The sequence below is a fragment of the Peromyscus eremicus genome, chromosome 8a, assembly GCF_949786415.1.
Source record: "Peromyscus eremicus chromosome 8a, PerEre_H2_v1, whole genome shotgun sequence".
NCBI classification, from domain to species: Eukaryota; Metazoa; Chordata; class Mammalia; order Rodentia; family Cricetidae; genus Peromyscus; species Peromyscus eremicus.
Window position 1 is genome coordinate 91,693,864 of NC_081423.1, and position 20,665 is coordinate 91,714,528.

The 20,665-nt window shown below is 47.3% G+C and overlaps 1 protein-coding gene across 1 annotated transcript in view; it reads right to left on the reverse strand.

Moving 5' to 3' along the window:
* Fam20a (FAM20A golgi associated secretory pathway pseudokinase) overlaps window positions 1-17,036 on the reverse strand; it is a 59,786-nt gene extending 42,750 nt beyond the window's left edge. The window contains exon 1 of the mRNA XM_059269789.1: window positions 16,111-17,036. Coding sequence (XP_059125772.1) covers window positions 16,111-16,514 — 404 coding nt within the window. The 5' untranslated portion in view covers window positions 16,515-17,036. The remainder of the gene's footprint in view (window positions 1-16,110) is intronic.
* Window positions 17,037-20,665: the final 3,629 nt, after the last annotated feature.

The following is a 20,665-nucleotide window of genomic DNA, read 5'->3' on the forward strand; positions in this document are numbered from 1 at the left end:
GCCCTGGCTCAGCTATTGTGTAACACCTACCCAGAAGGGTGGCATGGCTTCTGGAGAGGCACCCGAATGAGAATGGGAGTATCATAGACCATCCCTGGGCAGGAGACCACAGGGATTTCTATCTCAGTTCCAGAGAAACCAGTGACCCGAAATGAGTCTGAACAAGGACACTAGGTAAACTGTACACAGCACTGGGTCTTGTTCCTCATACTGTTTAAATCACTTTGCAAATTTAACCCATTCAGTCCTCACAGATACTCCTCATAGTATCAGCAAGGTTCTTACTTTCTCTGTTTTAAAGATTTGGGAGCCAGGAACTGGTGCCAATGACTGTGGCACTGCCAGCAGCTAGCCTTGGGACAAAACTCAAGAAAGACACAGGTTGATGGGGAGATCCTATTAGTGATGATCCCCTATCATTCATAGGAAACCCAACACTTTAGGTGTAAAACAGCAACAACAACAACAACAACAACAACAACAAGGTGTCTAATGATTGATGAGTGGCTCTATCTTTCAAGCTTTGATGCTCATTGTTAATCTGATCCCCAGCAGGCTATCACGGTTTACACCTCCGTGGAAGTCATTTTGCCTCCCTAACGTCTGAGCCTCGGCGGTGAGAAGAGCTGAAGTCCTGAGACCACTGGGCGGTGAGCCTCCTGGACTTGCGTTCACTTCGTCTTTGTTTCTAGGATCTGGCTGAGAGCATGCATTGAAGTGAAACTCAGTGTTAAATTTCAGTTCTGAAGTTGAAAAGACCTGACCTGAAATCCAGTGTGTGTGTGTGTGTGTGTGTGTGTGTGTGTGTGTGTGTGTGTGTTTGTGTGTGTTTGTGGAAGCCAGAGGATAACCTTGGCTATGGTTCCTCAGGCACTGTCTACCTTGTTTGTTCTTGAGTCATGATTCCTCACTGAACTGAGGAGGGTTGTTTTAGGAGCCCAGGAATCTTTGTTTTCCACTTCCTCAGTGCTGAGATCATCGCATTCCAACCAACCCCATTTTTTCTTCTATGTGAATTCTATGTGAATTACAACACAAGGACCCAAGTTCCTTGTACCTGAAGCATCTCCCTGACTCGGAAGTCCAGTTTCTTGTGTAGCAGCATGAATGAGCCTTACTCTAGTCTGAAAATGTAGATAATAACAGGCCCTGCATACAGAGTTCTGAGGGTTAGGCAGTATTATATTAACACTGTACAGAACACAAAGTGCTGGTGTGTGCCAGCTGCATCTGTGTGGCAAGGCTTGAGGGGCAAGTCTCCCATAAGCTGAGGCCAGCCTATTTAATACAAGCTTCATGAGAGGCAAATAAGGGGGTGTGTGTCCTAGAATCTGCAGAGAGAGAGAGAGAGAGGTGTTTCTGAAACAGATGAACACACTGTAGATATAGACCACTCTGTGTTTTCTCTCCACTTCCAAGCTCTAGTATTTGACATCTCAGTGTTGAGGGAGAGATCATTTCACACTCTCTGTGTGGAAGAGCCAGCTCTGGCTAAGTCAAACTAGGGCCATGACCAGCTTGCAAGTGAGGGTGCTTTTTCCTGGCACGGGGACCACAGACATTGTTTCTTCACCATCAGCCCGACCACCAAACACAATGGAGAGGGCTGGATATTGACAGGAACCAAATAACTTACATGGAATGTTAGCGGAAACCAACCAGTGTCTTTCACTACTGGCGAATCAGTGTTGAAGGCACCAGGTGCCCTCACGCCACCCTTGGGATGCACATCACACTCTTTTACACACCAGGAGACTCAGGCCTGAGGAAACAAGCCTCAGGTTTACAGCACAGGGAAGGCAGCCATGACAGAACTCAGGGTTGCCTCCTGAGCTTCTTAAACTATCTTGTTCACTCACCCACCCATTCACTCACTCACCCATTCACTCACCCACCCATTCACTCACCCATTCACTCACTCACCCACCCATTCACTAACTCACCCACCCATTCTCTCATTACTCACCCACTCACCCACCCATTCTCTCATTAACTCACCCACTCATTCTTTCACTCACTCACCCACTCACCCACCCATTCACTAACTCACCCACCCATTCACTCACTCACCCACCCATTCACTAACTCACTCACCCATTCACCACTCACCCATTCACTCACCCACCCATTCACTCACTCACCCACCCATTCACTCACTCACCCACCCATTCACCACTCACCCATTCACTCACCCACCCATTCACTCACTCACCCACCCATTCACTCACTCACCCACCCATTCACTCATTCACCCACCCATTCACTCACTCACCCACTCATTCTCTCATTCACTCACCCACTCACCCACCCATTCACTCACTCACCCACCCATTCACTAACTCACCCATTCACTCATTCACTCACCCACTCACCCACCCATTCACTCACTCACCCACCCATTCACTAACTCACCCATTCACTCATTCACTCACCCATTCACTCACTCACCCATCCATTCACTCACTCACCCATCCATTCACTAACTCACCCATTCACTCATTCACTCACCCATTCACTCACTCACCCACCCATTCACTCATTCACCTACTCACCCACTCACTCACTCACTCACTCATTGATTCACTCACTCACTCACTCACTCATTCACTCATTCATTCACTCACTCACTCATTCACCCAATCACTCATTCATTCACTCACCAGATATTTTATGAGCACCTACACTGTACAAGTGTTATTTGAGGTACTGGAACAAACATGCCTTCATCCTTCTGTGAATGTCCTCTGGCTGCTGCATCTAGTTATCACAAATTTGGTGGCTCAAAATAACATATTCTTTCACAGCTTGAATCTAAGAGTCTAAAAGACAGGTTGCCAGTAGGGCTAAGCTCATTTTGGGGTTCGGGGTTTGGGTTCATTCTTTGTTTCTTCCAAGACCATCATTGTCATAATAGATGCCTCACTCTAGTCTCTGCAGGCTTGGCTGTCTCCTCTGTCTGTGTCTAATCTTCCTCTTACAAGGACACTTGACAATGGATTTGGGGACCATCTTGATAATCCCCAATGAGCGTTCATTTCAACTTAACTAAACCAATCAAAAGTTATTCTTGACTTAATTACTTAAATGACTTATTCCCCAGAACAAGAAGCTACTCCCAAGACCCGGGAGTTAGAATGTGGAGCCCTTATTTAATCCTAGACAACCCTTAAAGGGCTTAGAATCCAGTGAGGTAGGTTATTGTTAAACAAGTCAACAAACAAAAGCATAGCAAGTTGTGATTGGAGCCCCCAGAAAAGTAAAACGGGGCTGGGAAAAGAAGCACACAAGGTCCCCTCTGGATGGCAAGATAGAAGTTTTCCTTTTGTAAAGAAGACCTGGAGAACAAGAGCCAACCGGCTGTCTCCAGAGGAACCCAGCTCTTCTGGTGCACCTGTTTATTAAATTATACCTTTTTCAGTAGATAATACTTCCAATGAGTGGGGCACAGTATCCCTCACCAGGAGACTGGGGAAGACATACTTTTCATGTATGTAGATGAGATGGCTTTACTATCACAAAGCATAAGTTATTTTTAATAGATCATAGACTCCATGGCTACCAAATAAAGGGGTCGTGGCTCATATAAATATAATCTATAATTTTATAAATCCAAGCTTGTAGTTTTTGGCTGGCTTCTCCTGTCTTTTAATGGGTTTATAGCTAATAACAGAACAGATGTTATCCACTGTGGATAACTGGGTGTTTGCTTAGTAATGATTTTAACCTAGAGAGGCCACTGATGCATTAGGCATTCAATGATTGCTTTATTGATGGTTTTTATTTGGTTATAATCGATTTAAATTTTTTTCCACCTCCTAACTTTGCAGCCACATCCATGGCATATTGATTGATTAATTACTCATTGGCCCATGCCAGCAGAGCCAAAAGTATAGTCTGAGGAGAATCTAGCTGGGCTGGGGACCTGTGGTTTCCCTTTGGACAGAGGTCAGTGACTACGTCCACTTACCTAGGCTGTTTAACTCTATGACCTGCACAAAGGCCCTTTTGTTCCACTTCCAACGTCAGCTAATTACAGACTCTGTTTCTTTGCACTAAATGACAACCTGGGAAAGCTGCAGTCCAGGTGCTGTTGGAGTTTTATCTTAATGCCACTGTCACTCAAGTGCTGATCAGAGGCTCTGTTGAAAAGGCAAGGCTCATGGAGGGTGGTCCAAAGGATGTCTGGTGCCCACTGCCCTGGAGCCTCAAGACTTTACCTTCTTTCCAAAAGTGAGGCCGAGGCTTGAGTACCAGGACACTAGTGTGGGTCTGGGGGAATATAATTCCAGGCGGCTTATGCTGAGGGACATCTTGGAGGGGCGCTCTCCTAAGGATGTGGAGGAGGATGCCAGTCCTTACGCAATGCTATGACTTGTGGTGGTGGCAGTGATGTGGGAAGGACTTGAGGGCCTTGGGGAAGACATTTCTTTGCTGAGTCACCCCAGGAGTCACTCTGCTTCCCCAGGCCTCTGTCTCAGAGAGACCAATGGTGGTTTCTAAGCAGAGCTGACTCTGGCACGTTTTCTTGGCAAACGTGAGAAAGTCCTTACAACCCACTCCACTGATCTCGAGTCTCATTTTCTCTTTGACCTATTTTTTTGACTATTTTTTTATTTTATGTTGCAACAAATCATGATTATTTTATGATATATCTGGAAGCTTATCTAATGGATGATCTTTGATTCTCTTTTATCTAAAAGGTTTCAAAAACATTTGAAGAGATAACTACATAGAGTTTGTATTTGTAATGAAATATAGCTGTCCCTGGCTGAATGGTGATTTCCCAAATGCTCCATTCCTGGCCTGCACCCTGAGCTTGTAAACAGATCTTCATTTGGCAAAAGACTCTGTGGATGCAACTAAGTTAAGGTTCTTGAGATGAGATTGGATTATGTAGATGGGCCATGAATTTAATGACAAGTGTTTTGGAAGGGAAAGATAGACAGGGGAGGGAACATGTACAGACAGATAGAAGGGAGACGTATACACACAGACAGGAGAGGAGAATGGTATACACAGAGACAGAGGAGGAGGCATGCACACAGAGACAGACAGGAGAGGAAACAGGTACACATAGGCACAGAAGAGGGAGAGATGTGACCTTGAGACCTACTGTAGTGATGGCCAGAGGGCATGGGAATGGGATGCCAGTCAGGCGAGGCGAGGACTAAAGTCTCCCCGGAGCTAGGCTTCTGGCTGGCACCCAGGCTGCATCACTTCAATGCTGCAGGTAGCAAAGTGAAGGTACCATCAATGGCAGAGACGATGGCAGCCTCCATATCAAATACAACCAATGCCTGATTTCCCTTTGTTTGGGAACTGCAGGGTGGTCCCCTGGCTCCCAATGGGCTAAAAGTGTGGCATCTCAGGCACACAGCCGGGACTGAGTGGATCCTCAAGAGTTCTCTGTAGAGGGCTCTAGGCTAGGAGGCAGACACATTTGTAGTAGGAACTCCACCTCAGGTATTTTTGTTTTCTTAGAGTAAACTGCCCTAGGAGATCCATTCCTTGTTTCTCACCACCACACTAAATATTATTATATACGAAAATAATGTTGTGATTGTAACTATAAGCATAGAGCATGCATTTTCCTCCATATTGCTTTGGTGCCGTGGAGTTGCACTGAGGCTATTTTTCCTTTTTTAATGGTGTGATGGTTAATATTGTTAGGACCTACACTCACCTAAGAAACAAACCTCTGGGCAGGCAGCGAGGCAGCTTTTAGATTAGGCTCATTGAGGTGGGAAGGCCCACCTCAAATGTGAGTGACAGGATTCCATGCTCTGGGGAATCTCCAAGTGAATGAAAAGGAGAAAGCAGCACACCAACATCCATTTCTCTCTACCCCCAGGCGGCACATGTAATGTGACCAGTTGCTTCAAGCTCCGGCGGCTGCCATGACCTCCTTGACATCACGGACAGCACCTTTAAACTGTGATCCAAGACAAACCCTTCTTCCCTAATGTCTGTGCTCCCAGCCGTGCTTAAAGCAGAGAACGCAAATGGGGACTTCTTGAGAGGTACTTGGTCTCTGCAGGGTCCTAGCATGACGCCAGCACCTCTGCTTCTCACTGGATATCTTCACCAGGGGCCCTATGCACCTATGCAGACAGCTGCAGCTGCAGGGGCAGCCTGGGCCAGTGGGCCAGTAACATCATAGGGAACTGTGAACGAGCTGGTGCCTTTGCAGGGCACACTGTTCAGGCCAGTCTTACTGGCTCTGCAGACCAATACTTTGCTTGTTTGAGACAATTTCTTTTTTATGCTATGTAGCCCGTGTTGTCTTTGAAACTGTGATCCTCCTGCCTCAGACTCCTGAGTGCAGAGGTTACATGTGTGTGTATCATGCTCAGCTTCAGACCAATCCTTTCAGTGGGAAACTAATTACACAAATGACTGCATGTTCGTGGCGTTAATGCCGACAATTATTACAGGTTGAATGCCCCTCATCGAAATATCTGAAACCCAAAAGGTTCCAAAATCTGAAACTTTTTGAGCAGAGACTTCTGATGTCATATAGCAGGACATGGCCAAAACCAGGAGTTCTAAATATACTGTGTAAAATTGCCTTTAGGCTATGTGTACAGGACACACGTGTAACAAAAACAGCAATTTGTATAGACATGTGTCCCACCCTCTGCATATCTCATTATATATATTACATATAATGTACACACACATACAATATATATAAAAATTCTCCCCTCAAAAATGTCTGAAATCCAAAATGTTTTTGGCCTCAAGCATTTTGCCTCAAGTCAGGCATTGTCAGCCCAAATCATCAATGTGCAACAGAGAAACGGACAGACAGTGGTCTTTGAGAGTTCTGTTCTAAAACACAAGCTCTTCATAAACCTCTTAAGGAGAGACAAATTTTTGTTATTGTTTCTAAATATTACATTGGTTTTTAAGAAGAAGTGGTGTGGTACATGGAATCACAGCATCTGTTAGTCTTGGATACTATTATTATTTTCAGATTTATTTTTAAATGTTTTTATGTGTGTGAGTGTTTGCCTATATGGATTTATATGTACTCAGTGAGTGTCTGGTGCCCTGAGAGGTCAGAATATAACGATGGATTCCCTGGAACCGGAGTTATGGATGGTTGTAAGCCCCCATGTACAGGTGTTGGGCCCGGGTCCTCTGGAAGAGCAGCCAGTGCTCTTAACTGCTGAGCCGCCTCTCCAGCTCCGAGGACTAGGATTATAAGAAGAGAAACACAAGGAGCTAGTTTTGTACTTCTGACCTCTAAGTGGTGTGTGTGTGTGTGTGTGTGTGTGTGTGTGTGTGTGTGTGTGTGGTGTGGAGGCTCTAGAAGAAGCAGGACTTTCAGTCTATGTGTGTGAACAAGTAGGTTAAAAAGGGGGTAAGTGGAGAGGAGATATTTAGACTGTCTAGGAGGCAGGGAGGCTGAGGAGGCTCAAAGAAGAGAAGCAAGGGGCCCCTGGTTCCTGCTGGAATGTAAGCCTCAGGAAAGGATGAACAGAGGTAAAGTGCAGAGAGCGAGCATGGACAGGCAGGGCCAAGACAGGCAGGGGAGCTGTGGTGAGCAAGAGCAGTGGCCGTCCAAGGTTGCTTCTGCTGTGTGTGGCTAGCCCTCTCCTTCTCCCAGGTTTGGCTTCCTGAGCGTCTACTTCTGTCCATAGTCCTGCTTGAGCTACCTTGAGTTGGATTTCTAATTCACTAAACCAATGCATCCTGATGAATGCGAGGAGCACTTTGCAAGTTTAATGAACTATTTCCTAGGAGGCCGAACATATGCTCGGAATGCAAATTTTGCATAATTTAAGGGAAATGTGGATCCTACCTGAACTCAGTCGGATACAGTGACCCCAGTTAAAATCCCTCCACAATGAAACTTTGGTTAATATAGGAGGCTGGATTTGATTACAGAATTGGGGTCACTCAGTCTGACTTCTTCTTTTCCGAGTGCTCAGGGGAACACAGGATGTAGAAATAAGGAGCATTACTGGGTGATGCATAATTCTTAGAGTAATAAAGAGCATGAGTTGAGCTGTGAGAACAGATATGAACTTTCCCTACAGGGTCTGAGTTTTCTGCTGTTAAAGAAAAATGGACCAGAAATACACATATATGCCCATCTCAACTGCTGAAACTGACCCTCTGGGACATGTGACTGAGCCAGGAGAGATGATCTGTCCCTCTGCATAGATTTTATTTTGGTTAGCACCATCAAACATGTTTACCTATGGCCCAAATTCTGGCAAGTGAAACAGGTTTGCCATCTGAGAGCTGAGCTTAGCTTAGCAGATGAACACCTCTGCTTTTCTTTGGTGTATGTCTAGGGCTCAGTGGTGGAGTGTGTGCTAGGCAAGGGCTCCAGCTTGGGTTTGACCTCCAGTATGGGAAAATAAATCCAGGCCACTGTGCTTTTTGTTTGTTTGTTTGTTTGTTTTTCGAGACAGGGTTTCTCTGTGTAGTTTTGGTGCCTGTCCTGGAACTCCCTCTGTAGACCAGGCTGGCCTCGAACTCACAGAGATCCGACTGACTCTGCCTCCCAAGTGCTGGGATTAAAGACATGCACCACCACTGCCAGGCTCCACCATGCTTTTTATGATCCAGTTTCTTAGTCACATGCTCCTGTGCCATCGTGTGTGTGTGTGTGTGTGTGTGTGTGTGTGTGTGTGTGTGTGTGCGTGTGTATGTGTATGTGCAAGAGAGAGAGAAACAGAGACAAAGACAGAGAGAGACACACATGTGGTGATATTGTGTTCCCCAATATATTGTGCACCCTAATAAACTCATCTGGGGTCAGAGAACAGAACAGCCACTAGATATAGAGGCCAGTAAGTGGTGACGCACACACCTTTAATCCTAACATTCCGAAGGCAGAGATCCGTCTGGATCTCTTTAACTTCAATGTCACATTGGAAATAGCCAGGCATGGTGACACACGACTTTAATCCCAGGAAGTGATGGCAGGAAGCAGAAAGATATAAGGCATGAGGACCAAGAACTAGAGTCTTGTTAAACTTTTAGGCTTTTGAGCAGCAGTTCAGCTGAGATCCATTTGGATGAGGACTCAGAGGCTTCCAGTCTGAGGAAACAGGATCAGCTGAGGAATTGGCGAGGTGAAGTTAGCTGTTCTGCTTCTCTGACCTTTCAGCGTTTACCCCAAAATCTGGCTCTGGGTTTGTTTTTATTAATAAGACCTTCTAACAATTCGTGCTACACACACACATACAGAGAGAAAGAGAGACAGAGAGAGGAATGAGAATGTATATGAACGCAGAGGCCAGAGGTTGACATCAGGTCCCTTCCTCAGTTGCTCACCACCTATTTTTTTGAGAGAGGGTCTCTCACTGAACCTGGAGCTCATCCAGACTGACCGGCTAGCAAGCCCCAGGGCCCCCCCTGTATCTGCCTCCCCAGTGTTAACATTACAGGTGTGCACCTCAACTGTTTCACACGTGTGCAGCAAGCACCTTTCCCACTTAGGCATCTCCCCGGCCCCTCGGCCAGCATTTCTCTGTTTTGCTGAGTTTATTACAGGCACCAGGCTTCTTAGGAACCGTCGTCCTTGACTGTGTGCTGTTTCCCGCGGCTCCACAACTTTATTATCCGGTTTATTATTAGTGACTCCAATAAAACAGTCCCTTTCTGGGACTTCACTTTGTCTTATGCTGCTCCAGCCAAATTCTCCTGGCTGCCCCCAAGGCTTGGCCCCTAAAGCCAAGCTCCACGGGTGGAAAGTCTTGGGCACTGGCCTCTCCCCAAAGCCCTCAAACTCAGTGTGTCCTGCTTTCCCATTTCAGCCATAGGACGCTGTTGTGCCAAGTGGCAGGGTACAAAGAGAGCTAAGTGTTTTTTCCATACTTTGGTTTTCATTAGGCACATACATGAGTCCCTGCCTATAATAACAGGTAGTAATTTATGCCCAGTAACTTCTGCCCCGCTGAAGCCACAGCTGTTTAGAACACTGTTCCCAGTGGGCTTTGAGCCATACACAGGCATACTTCAGCAGAATCCGCAGCTTCTCATCAGCTTCCAGCTTAATGAATAATCACGAGGAAAGTATAGGTAGGCACCTGCCAAGGGGCAGGGCAGGGACCGTTTTGGCAAAGTCAAGGCCTCTGTGTTTCCCATTTTTATTTCATGCAAGGCTTCTTGGCCGCTCTTCTTAAGAAAGCAGAAGATGCTAAAGAAATTCCTTCATCCTAGCAAATGACACCTTCTCAATTTTCCCTCTTGCTTCCTTCTCAGGTCTGAACTTGATTTTCTTCAGGCTCCGAGCATAGGAAGTGAACCCAGATCCAAATCTCACATTGCCTCATCAGGGTGTTTTTGCTTTAGACTTTCATAAGAGAGGAGTCAGGAAGTCACAGGTCGGGTGGCTTCACAGTCGGGATCTATTATATTCAAGGCCTTTTTCCACAGGAGACCATCAGCTACTGATAGTCCCCAATCCCGCTGGCATTTCTTCACAACTATGCATTCCACAGGTATTTACTAGTGATCAACCCCACGGCAAACAATGAAACAGATGTGTGGGGGTGATTGCACACAGCCGGGGCTTTCAATGCCAAGAGCAAGTGGCCATTCATCTTCACGCCTCACTCCAAGCTCCATGAAGTGACAGTTGAGTGCAGCAGAGGATCATGCAAAACTTGGTGGCATATGTGGAGAGAATGCACACAGTCACCGCAGAACCAGGGTGGGGAATGTCACCAGAAGAGGCTTTCCCCAAGAATCCAGGTGATGGCGTCTGAACATCGAAGGACACCAGGCAGGGATGTGGCTGGGGAGTTGCTAGTTACAGACGTGGTTCTGGAGCCATCCCCTCTGAGTCCAAAACCTGGCATGGTTTGCTTTCCTCCTGACTTTGGGCAGCTTGTGTGGCTGTCGCATCCCGTTTCCTCCACACAGCAGACTACACAGTAGCAGTGCGTTCCCTTTCTGTTACTGTACCACGGATCATCACAAAGCCAACAGGTTAAACACCTCCCCTCCCTACATCGTCCCCCAGCTCTGGAGGTTCAAGGCCCGGCTCTGAGTGGATCTGTGTGGGGGTCACACAGGGCTGAAGTTAAGGCCCTAACTGAGATGGATTCTTGTTTAGATGCTCTGGGGAGTGTGGAGTGGGGTACAATCTCTCTTTCCAGGCTCATTCCTGTTGACAGCAGAATTCATTTCCTGGGGGCGGAGGATCTAATTCTCTATTTTCTTGCTGTTCGTCAGCAGGTGTCAACCTGGATTCTGAAAGGTCGTTTATATCCCCTGTGAAATAGTCTCCTTTCTCTTGAAGTCAGGTCAGCAGCAATGGTCAAACTTTCTGGTTCCCCCCTTACCCATAAACTCAAGGGGTCTTGATTTGGGGATATGTGATTAGGTCAGCCACACCAGACAGTTTCCCTATTCTGGGACATCTTGCAAAATATATTTACAGCAGACACACAATGGAATTAGACTGAGTTACTAGAATAGGTGTGTGTGTGCATAGGCCAGAGCTGGAAATCGTGGGCGGCCATCTTGGACTTCTGCTGACCACGTCTCTACTTCTACAGAACCTGTGAGGCAGGGCCAAGTGAACAGTGTATGTGAAGGAACTGGCATGGAGCAAGCATGCTTCAGGTAGGAGGATTTACACATGAAAGATCAGTCACTTGAGTTTCCAGGGTAGATGAGAAGATGGTTGAGAAGAAAGAAGATGGTTAGGGACAGGAAACGATGACATGGCCGGGGGCTCTTGACTGGGGGGGGTCTTCGTTGTGATCTGTTTGGAAACAGGATGTGCCACCTTCCTTGGATGACGGGAGTTGATACTTCCCTGATTTAGTTCTTGGTTGAGGTGAAGGCAGTGAGAGCCAGTGTGCAATGAGAGGGAGCCTGAACTGGCCTTCTGGACTCACTCACTCAGAAACCATCTGCCTGTGGCTGCTGAGCAGCTTGAGGTCTCCGAAACCACCAAGATAATAGCTTTCCCCGAATCAGCCCAGCCAGGCTCTAATTAAGACGGATGGCAATGAATCCCCACTCCAGTTGCTCACCACATGTAGGCCGTGGCTGGAGAGCATTCCCCAATCCTGGGAGGCCATTTCTCTCTTAGCCTGGCATTGCTGAAAGAATGCTCAGATAAAGACCAAGGTCCTGTTGACTCTGGGAGGAAGGTAAACGCCACTGTCTGTGACTGTACACCTGGACTTTGATGCACCCTGAAGGCTGAACTGCTTGTGAGATATGGATATTACAAATGGTCTGGAGTGGTCACGAGGTAAGCCAGAAAGATACAAAGGCACCAAGGCGTGGAGAGAAAGAATGAAGAGATGCTGTTGCTCATTGCACACGGCCGTGGGAGGAGGGAGCTAATCTTTTGAGAATTCTTGGCTAGACCGTTCTTATTTCCAGCAGCACTCTTTTTCTCCTCTCCTGGCCTTTTCTCCCTGTTTTCCTCTGTCAGCCCTGATTCTGCATCTTCTCAGAGCTTCCCTCAGAAAAACTTCAGCCAACTTATTCTTCTTGAACAACTGTCATTTTTGAAAAGCTGCCCAGTCTCTTCGCTGTGACTTCTAAAGAGAGACTTTGGACCAGGGTTCCTTTCCGTGACAACAAGGGGGTTGGAGAGGGGAATGGCAGAAGCTTGGGATGGGGGGATGATGCGCACATGCAGACAGACAGACACACACACACACACACACACACACACACACACACACACACACACGCTTCTGAGGGATGCTGAGTCTGTGATTGTTGGCCAGTATCATGTTCCTGACATCACAGGAAGACACATAGGAAGAAAAGCAGAGAGCAGAGGACTCATACTTGCATTACAGCTGCTGAAGTTCCCACACAAGGGAAGCAGGACCCTATTTGACCTTGACCACCAAGACCAGAGGATTACAGAAGAACTGACCAAAGATATGTGGGCGAAAGGCCAGGCCAAGCTTTCCAGTTTTGACATGTCTGTCTACAGACCAACATCCTCTGGCTGGGTAAGCTGTGGACCAAGATGAGCCATTAAGAATGCCAGGATAGCCCCAAATGTGAACTGTTACCTCGGACCCAGGTAAGCCTCGCCGCCACCATTGCTGATTAAGGACTAACAATAAAAGCGGGACAGTTATGCATTGTTAGTTATGGCCTGAAATAGTGAACTTGACACTCCCTGCTCCCTGTCCTGTCTTTTTGATATTCCAGACAGGTGCCAGAGGTGTCCTCAAGGCTGATAGAGCCTGGCATTGGCTTGCTCGCTGTGATCAGCAGCTGACAACATGACAGGAACACTTTCCCTGATTACATTTTAAACTTGGACTGTACCACACTTGGTTGCATTTCGAATGAGAGAGAGGCAGGCGGCAAGACAAGGAAGAACTGTCATAGAAGGAGGTTTGCCCAATCTTCAGGATCAGAGGACACACAGCGTCGCTTCCACATTTCAACCTAACTAAAACACTGCCATCCAATAAATTGTCATTGGGTGAGAATGGAAACATTCAAGATAGTGCACAAACTCCATCTGGTACCATGTGAAATCGAAGAGGAATGTTCAGGGGTGGGGAGTGGAAGAAGCCATTATGTACCCCCTACTGGAAACTAGCTCCAGTTAGTTGTCAAAAGGCATTTTCTGACAGAATACCATCATTTCTTAGTGTAGTAGTAAAAAAAAAAAATAGGAATCACTGAGGCTCTAACATTCTCTTTTAGGCAAGTGATGAAGGATGCTGACTTGGCCATTTTATTGCCTCCACCTTTCCTACTGTGGTAGGTAGTTTGCTGATAGGTTTGGTTTTGGATAGCAATTAATGTTACGTAATTACTGGCAGGGAAGCACCACTTATATATCAGTAGCTTTTAAATGCTAGCAGGGTCATGGCTACAAACTAGGACTTGTCTGTGCAAGACACAAACAATTGGCCAGGTCATTCATTATTTCTCCCTCGGTTGCCCATTCTAAATGCCAGCTTGAGGGATCTGGATGCTTCCTTGGTCCTGTACCAAGGTTCTCAGGGTTCATTAACACATCCATAGGTCCTCATAGTCATCAGGATACAAACTTCAGTAAGGGTTAGTGTTACTACAGTAGAACTTTCGATATGATTACAATCCAATGAGTCTTTTAGGTTCCATGCATTTGGAGAGAGGGTCTAATGTACCCCAGACTGGTCTCAACCTCAATAAGTAGAGGAGAATGGCCTTGAATTTCTGCTTCTCCTGAGGATCAGGATTACAGTACACCCAGTTTGAGGGGTTCTGAGAATCGAACTCAGGGCTTCATGAATGCTAGGCAAGCACTCTACCAACTGAGCTATAACCCCAGGGGGTTCCGTTTTTAACACTGGTGTTAACTCTAACACACTTGCTTACTAATACCATCCTGTTGATGTTTACAGCACTCTTCAGGTGGAGGGGATATGTTTTCTGCCTCTAAGTTCAAAGTTCAACACTATTAGGTGCAGTTGAACCTTTCACATCATCCACAGACCTTGCCTGGCAAACTGCTACTTTTAGTGATCCTCTGAAGACAGACAGCAAGGTCAGCACCCCCCATTGATCCCTTGTTACATGACCAATATCTCTGGGCAGTAAATTGTGTGTTGACACATATCATTGTTAAAAAGCAAGCTTAAAAATCAATTACTCAGCTTGGCAAGGAAGATTTTTGCTTTTCTCCCAAAATATTTCCGTGGAATTTCCTTCAAGGCCTAAGTAACATAGGGAAACTGAAGGTGTTAGAAACGAGACTAGGCAAACATGCATCTGCATTTACAATAGCAAGCAACTTTGCCCACAGCCTGTAATTCTTAAATCTTCATTTGACGTGTGGATAGTTTTTCTAAGGGCAGAATTTCCTAGTTCACTGATTCATGATGCTCCCACATTATTGATGAAATTAAGGTAATATTGAAAGTGACAGCACTGTGAGGCAATCTTAAACTGCCTTTTTATTGCATGCAATTAGCAGTAGAATTGAGAACCACTTTCTAATATAAAATCGCCAGCCATAGAGGTTGCAAATGAAATTCACTGTAGTGATTTCAGCCGATAAGTCTCAACTTCTTTCTCTTCATTTGCTGAGGTTCTCCCCCACCCACCTCCAGTTTTAGCCCTACAGAATAATGAGAAAACAGTTAAATTGGGCTAGCAGCGAGTTTCAACTGAGATTTACTGCGTTCTCATCTTCCTGAGGGACCATAAAACCACCCCTGACATCTCATTCTGAAATCTCTTGTGTTAACAGATGGGTGTGGCATGAAAAGGGAACTCTGGATTCAAGTGACAGACAAGTTCTATACTTTGAAAAAGAGTCCTTAACTAACAAGAAGGCTTTCTGCCATCAGCTGGGGACCTCCCCAGCAATCATTACCACGCCATCTTCAACACACTCCTGCAAAACACTCTTAAATTTACCTTAAATATTTTAATATTTCCCTCTAATTTTACTTTCAGTTTATAAAATTCCTAGAACACACAGTTTCTCTCTGTCTCTGTCTCTCTCTCCCCCCAGAAGCCTCAGCCCAAATCAACATGATAATAAAAGATAATAAACTGCCCTTCAATTTAGAACACTGCCCCCACACCGACAAGCCACGTTTAATGAGCAACAGAGATAGACCATGTCACAGAGCTGAGAGTTTAGCTCTCCCTCTAGCTGACCTCTTCCGCCTCCAAGCCTGGGCAGAGGGAGAAAGATAAGAAAAAAACTAGGTCTTTGGGGATTTGGCATAGCTTTATGCAAAGTGCTCAAGGTTTGACCAAAGAGCAAAGGTGAGTGCTGAACTCGAACCTCATTCTGGAAAGCAAAGGCCTAACAGCAGCTGTCCACATCTGAACCATGAGAAGGGCTTGAGAAGGCACTGGGACCAGGAAAGCAACTGGATAGAGAACCTGAGAACTCAAGGGGAGTGGCTGGGAGCATTTCTCTGCTCTTGCAAAGAAATTATTTCTCACACTGAGATCTTACTCTAGGGCTGATGTCTGAAGTCTGCAACAGCTGGTGAGGGTCCAGATGGGGAAAGAAGCCCAATGCCAGGCTGTGAGGGCAGGGTGAAGCCCCCTGCAGCCCAGAGAGAGAGTGGATGTGGGTAGCCAGGGCCTGGAGAGTCCAGGCTAGGGAGCTCGGTGCCCAGGTTCCCCTGGCAGGGTCCTCACCTGTTCCAGCGGGCCACCTTCCTCCGGTAATACCGCAGCGCCTCCTGGCTGGCCAAGAGCCAGTCTTCGGGCCCCAGAAGAGGCGGCTCCTCCAGGACTTGGTAGAGCGAGTGGGCGAACAGGGCCTGCAGCTTGGAGCGCGGACCAGGGTGGCCGCGGCTGGGATGCTCAGCCCCGGGCCGGGCTTGGGAAAAGTTGTGCGCGGCGGTGCCAGGGTCCCGGGAGGCTGCGGCCGAGTGCAGAGACTCGGAGGGGGAGCGGCCGGAGCACGGGCAGCCCTCAGGGCTCTCGAGGGACCGTAGCTGGCGCTGCACTTGCGGCCAGAGGTGGAAGTAGAGGTCGGCGGAGAAGAGCGCGCCCAGGAGCAGCAGGGCCAGCAGGCGGTCCCTGCGCAGCCCGGGCATGGCCCAAGCGGAGACCCGGGAAACACTTAGGGTGCAGACGGAAGAAGCTCCAGGAGTCCCGAAGGGGCTGGAATGTTCACTGCGGGGGATTAGCTCCTTCTGGAAAGGTGTCGCCCCTAAACTTGGGGACCGCGTGCAGGAAGCTCACAATGTTGACAGCGTCGCCTTTTCTCGCCCAGTAGAGACGCGGGGTTGGGGTTCCCTGGATACCCGCTTCTCGAGCCTTCTTTGCCCCGTGTTCCCCCCGCCCCGGGCCCGCGCAGGTGGAGGTCCCCGAGGCACGGGTGCAGGCTCTGGTGGCCGGTGGCCGGGTAGGGGTGATCACTAGGAGTGCAAGGGAGCTCTCTCCCTTAGGAGGAGGCTGGAGGCTACGTAGCCCCGGGTGTCTCTCCCAAGGATGCTGTCGCTCTGCAGCGGCTCCTCCTGCAGGCGACAGGGACTCCCCTGGTCCGGGTTGGCAGGAGGGGAGGGAATGGAGAGTTGACGAAGCAGGGACGCCCCGGGGCGAGCTTGTCTCTGTGCCTGGACTCCTAGAGGCAGAGGTAACGCCTGGCCTCCCCCCTGCCTGGCCTGGCCTGGCGCCGGCACCTCCGCCCACTCTCAGCTGGCACCTGCCTCTGGCGTAGCTTGCCAGCCAAACTCCCAATCCCTCTGCCGCCGGCTCTGCCGTTCCACCTTGTCATCAAACCTCTTCTCCTCCCCCTTCCCCTCCTCTTTGCTCCAGGCCTCCTACTTTCCCTGCTCAGGGCTCTTCATAGATATTCTGGTGGACTCAAGTGAGGTGGGTTAGAGCCTTTTATTTCCATTTTTAGTTTTTAGGGTGAAAAAAAAAAAAGACAGTGCAAACCCTTAAAAGCCTTTCTTTCTCCTGTAAGCTTTGCCAGATGTGCGTATGGGGGTTTGGATCTCATCTCTCAGCATGCTCCCTGTAGGGCATAAACATAAATAACCATGTGCCCAGGAGCAAAGTAGCACTTGCTCTGGACACATCCACTTTGTGCACAAAGAACTTGCCCTTTAAAAATAAGGCTTTTTTTTTTTTTTTTTTTTTTTTTTTAAATACGTAGAACCTGGGTGATTTCCTGTTTGGATGGAGTTTGACTCCAAATCTGCCAGTACTTTGAAAAGAGGAAATGGAAGGGAGGGAGGGGCCCCAAATGACCCTACTCCGAACTCTTGAATGTAGCTTGGTGTGAAAGTAGTCCACCCAAATGAATCACTGGAGGGCCCGCTTACTTAGGTTTTCTCCAGATACCCTGTGAGGTCATTTACACTTCTCCACCCGTGTTCCTTCCTTCTGAGGAGCCGGGTGGGTGTAGGGGGATGGGGCCGCCCTGAAATCCTGGCTCTCTCTGTTTTAGAATCTGGGAGTATAGTAAAATGCGAGTCTGCCTGGGGAGGTAGCCCCACCCTGGAGAATGTTCAAGAAAAGGCATCCTTTCTGCCAGCTGTTGCCTGTCTGGGCAGCAAAGCGCCTATGTATGCTAATTTTATTGGTTAAGGATCTCCAGTCTCTTGCTGGAGTCTCTATCCTGAGATGCTCTATGGAGCTTGTGGATTCACAATGGCGTTTTCCCTGCCATTAGTCAAATATTTCTTTTGGCCTCTGCTGTCTTCTTACCTTCAGATGAGTGTGTGTGTGTGTGTGTGTGTGTGTGTGTGTGTGTACGCTCATGCGCGTGTGTGGAGGCCAGAGGTCGACCCTGAGTGTCATTCTTCAGGAGTTACCCACACTGATGATTTTAAGACAAGTTCTTCCACTGGGACCAGTGCTCATGAATTAGACTACATTGGCTGGTCAGGGAACCCTAGAGATCATCCAGTCTCTGCCTCCCCAGAGCTGGGATTATAAACCTATGCCACCCCACTAGCTTGGGTTTTTATGTGGATATTGGAGACTGAACACAGGTCCTTGTGTTTGCATGGCAAGAAGTCCACTAATTGAGTTATTGCCTCAGCATCCTGTAAATGAAAGTTTTCCCCATGAGGTCATCCTGAGGCCTAAAATGAGTTCAAGTATATAGACTGCTTAGAATATTCCCTAACCCATGCTAGATAACTAGGAGACGTGTCAGCTGTAATGACTACTTCTGTTTCTTGTAATGCACTAGGTTAGGTTGGAGACTCTTTATGATGTGAGGAAAAAAAAACCCAGAAAAATTTGGAAACACAGAACACCAGGAAAGAACTAGATTTCTTAAGGCTGAGCCCAAGTCAGAAACCTCAAGATCCATCATCCCAGCCTATTCACATGGATGTGGTCCATAAGCCTCAGAGAGGTCTGTGGGACATTGACATTTTTTATCTGGAGTTACATTTTAACAGGTGGTCAGTTTCTGAGAAAATTTGCAACTTTTGTTGTGTCTAATTAGGCATTGTGGCCAACAGATTAAAAAGCCAGGTAGTGAATGACAGTGCAGTATCTACGATAATAAGCTGGTTGCATGTTTTCAGACTGGCAAAGACACCATAAGCCTTATGACTTTGATTCTCCCCAGCCAATGGGGTCACACTTCCTCAGCAGACATTTTCATCTGGCCCCAGTACAGGAAGTGCTATTTCTGACTTGCTTGAAGATTATCTAAAATAAAGGTCAAGGGCAATACTGTGTGTAGAGGTCAGACAGGAAGTGAGCGTGAAGCTAGGACAGTACTCTGCATGTAGGACTGGTCATCTAGCTGCCATTTTCAAGGTATTCCCCAAATCTCTTTCTTTTTCAAATGGGAGTTCTCCTCCTCTGCTTCTCCATGTCTGGGCTCCCAGGTTTCCTGACCAGCCTCAGCTACATAGTCTCAATTAGTGCTGAAGCTGTTCTAAATGGTTTTCCAACACTTGCCATTCTCTTCAGCTTCCCACTGGAAACCCATCTCCCCCATTCCATCTCTGTTGCTCTTGGATGCATCCAGAGCTTCATAAATTTGTAGATTTGTAGACAAGCAAGTCTTGCTTCTTGGCTTTCAGTAAGGCTCCATTTCAGTGCTCACCCACGCTCACCAGAACAGAATTCTAGCATGTAGATACAACCAGGATATTATCTACCTTAGCTTTATACGCCCTGAGATCAGGCCATCCATTGTGACACAGCTGTTCATGTTCTGGCTTCTAACTTCCTTTCCAGTCTCATTTCTAAATAACTCCCCTCCCCAGTCTTCACACCGTAACAGTCTCTGCAATTCTTCAAGTGCTTTGCGTTCCTAGAGATACTCTTCAACAAATGATCTTTCTTTCTCCTTTCTCAACTTGAAGAACATCCATTTAAACATTTTCTGCTGAAGCTTTGGCCATGTGTCCCTTGTTCCCTAATGCGTTCCCTTGTGCCCATTTAACTCAGTGCTATCAGCTTTCACGTGTCACCCCCCCCCCCCAGCTCTTCGTATAGTTCTGTGCTTTCACATTGCCCATGTTGTATTTCATTGTCTATGTGTGTTTGGAGTTGAAATGTGCCCCCTTCTCAGATTGGTATGCTGAAACCTTAACTTCCAGTATCTCACAGTGTGACCATATTTGGAAAACAGCATTGCAGGTATAGCAGCGTCAACTGGAGTAGAGTGCATCCTTAAGGGGGAGTGTGGGCGGGGGAGATGTGCAAATCTGGACAGAATTAGGTAAAGATGAACATAGAAATTGGGACAGTGCAACTACAAGACAAAGCATCATGAAAACTGCCAGCAGACCCCCCAAACTGGGCAAGAGGCATTGAGCAGAAACCTCAGAAGAGACCAGCTCTGCCCACCTCTTGAGCTTGGACTTCTAGCCCCTAGAACTGTGAGCTAATACATTTCTGTTGTTTGAGCGAGCCGCTTTGCCATGCCTTGTTATAGCCGCTCCTGCAGGCTAATGCGGTGTGCATGTCCGTTCCCCTCACAGAGCACCACCCTGGGCACAGAGAAAGCAGAGGACTTATTAACAGACACAGATCTCTAGGTAAACAGACTTCCATTTGAGGGAATGCTTGCTGAGTGAGGAACAGGCATCCTGGCAATCTCTGCCATTACAGCATTTCACACAGGGCCGAGAGCACAATAGGGGATTAACCATTGGTGGTGATAAAATGACATCATTTTGAACCCTGTAGGAGACCCAGAAGAAATATCTGACACAGTTACTTCCTGCCTTCACGCATCTCTTATGATCATTAGAGAGACAGATCC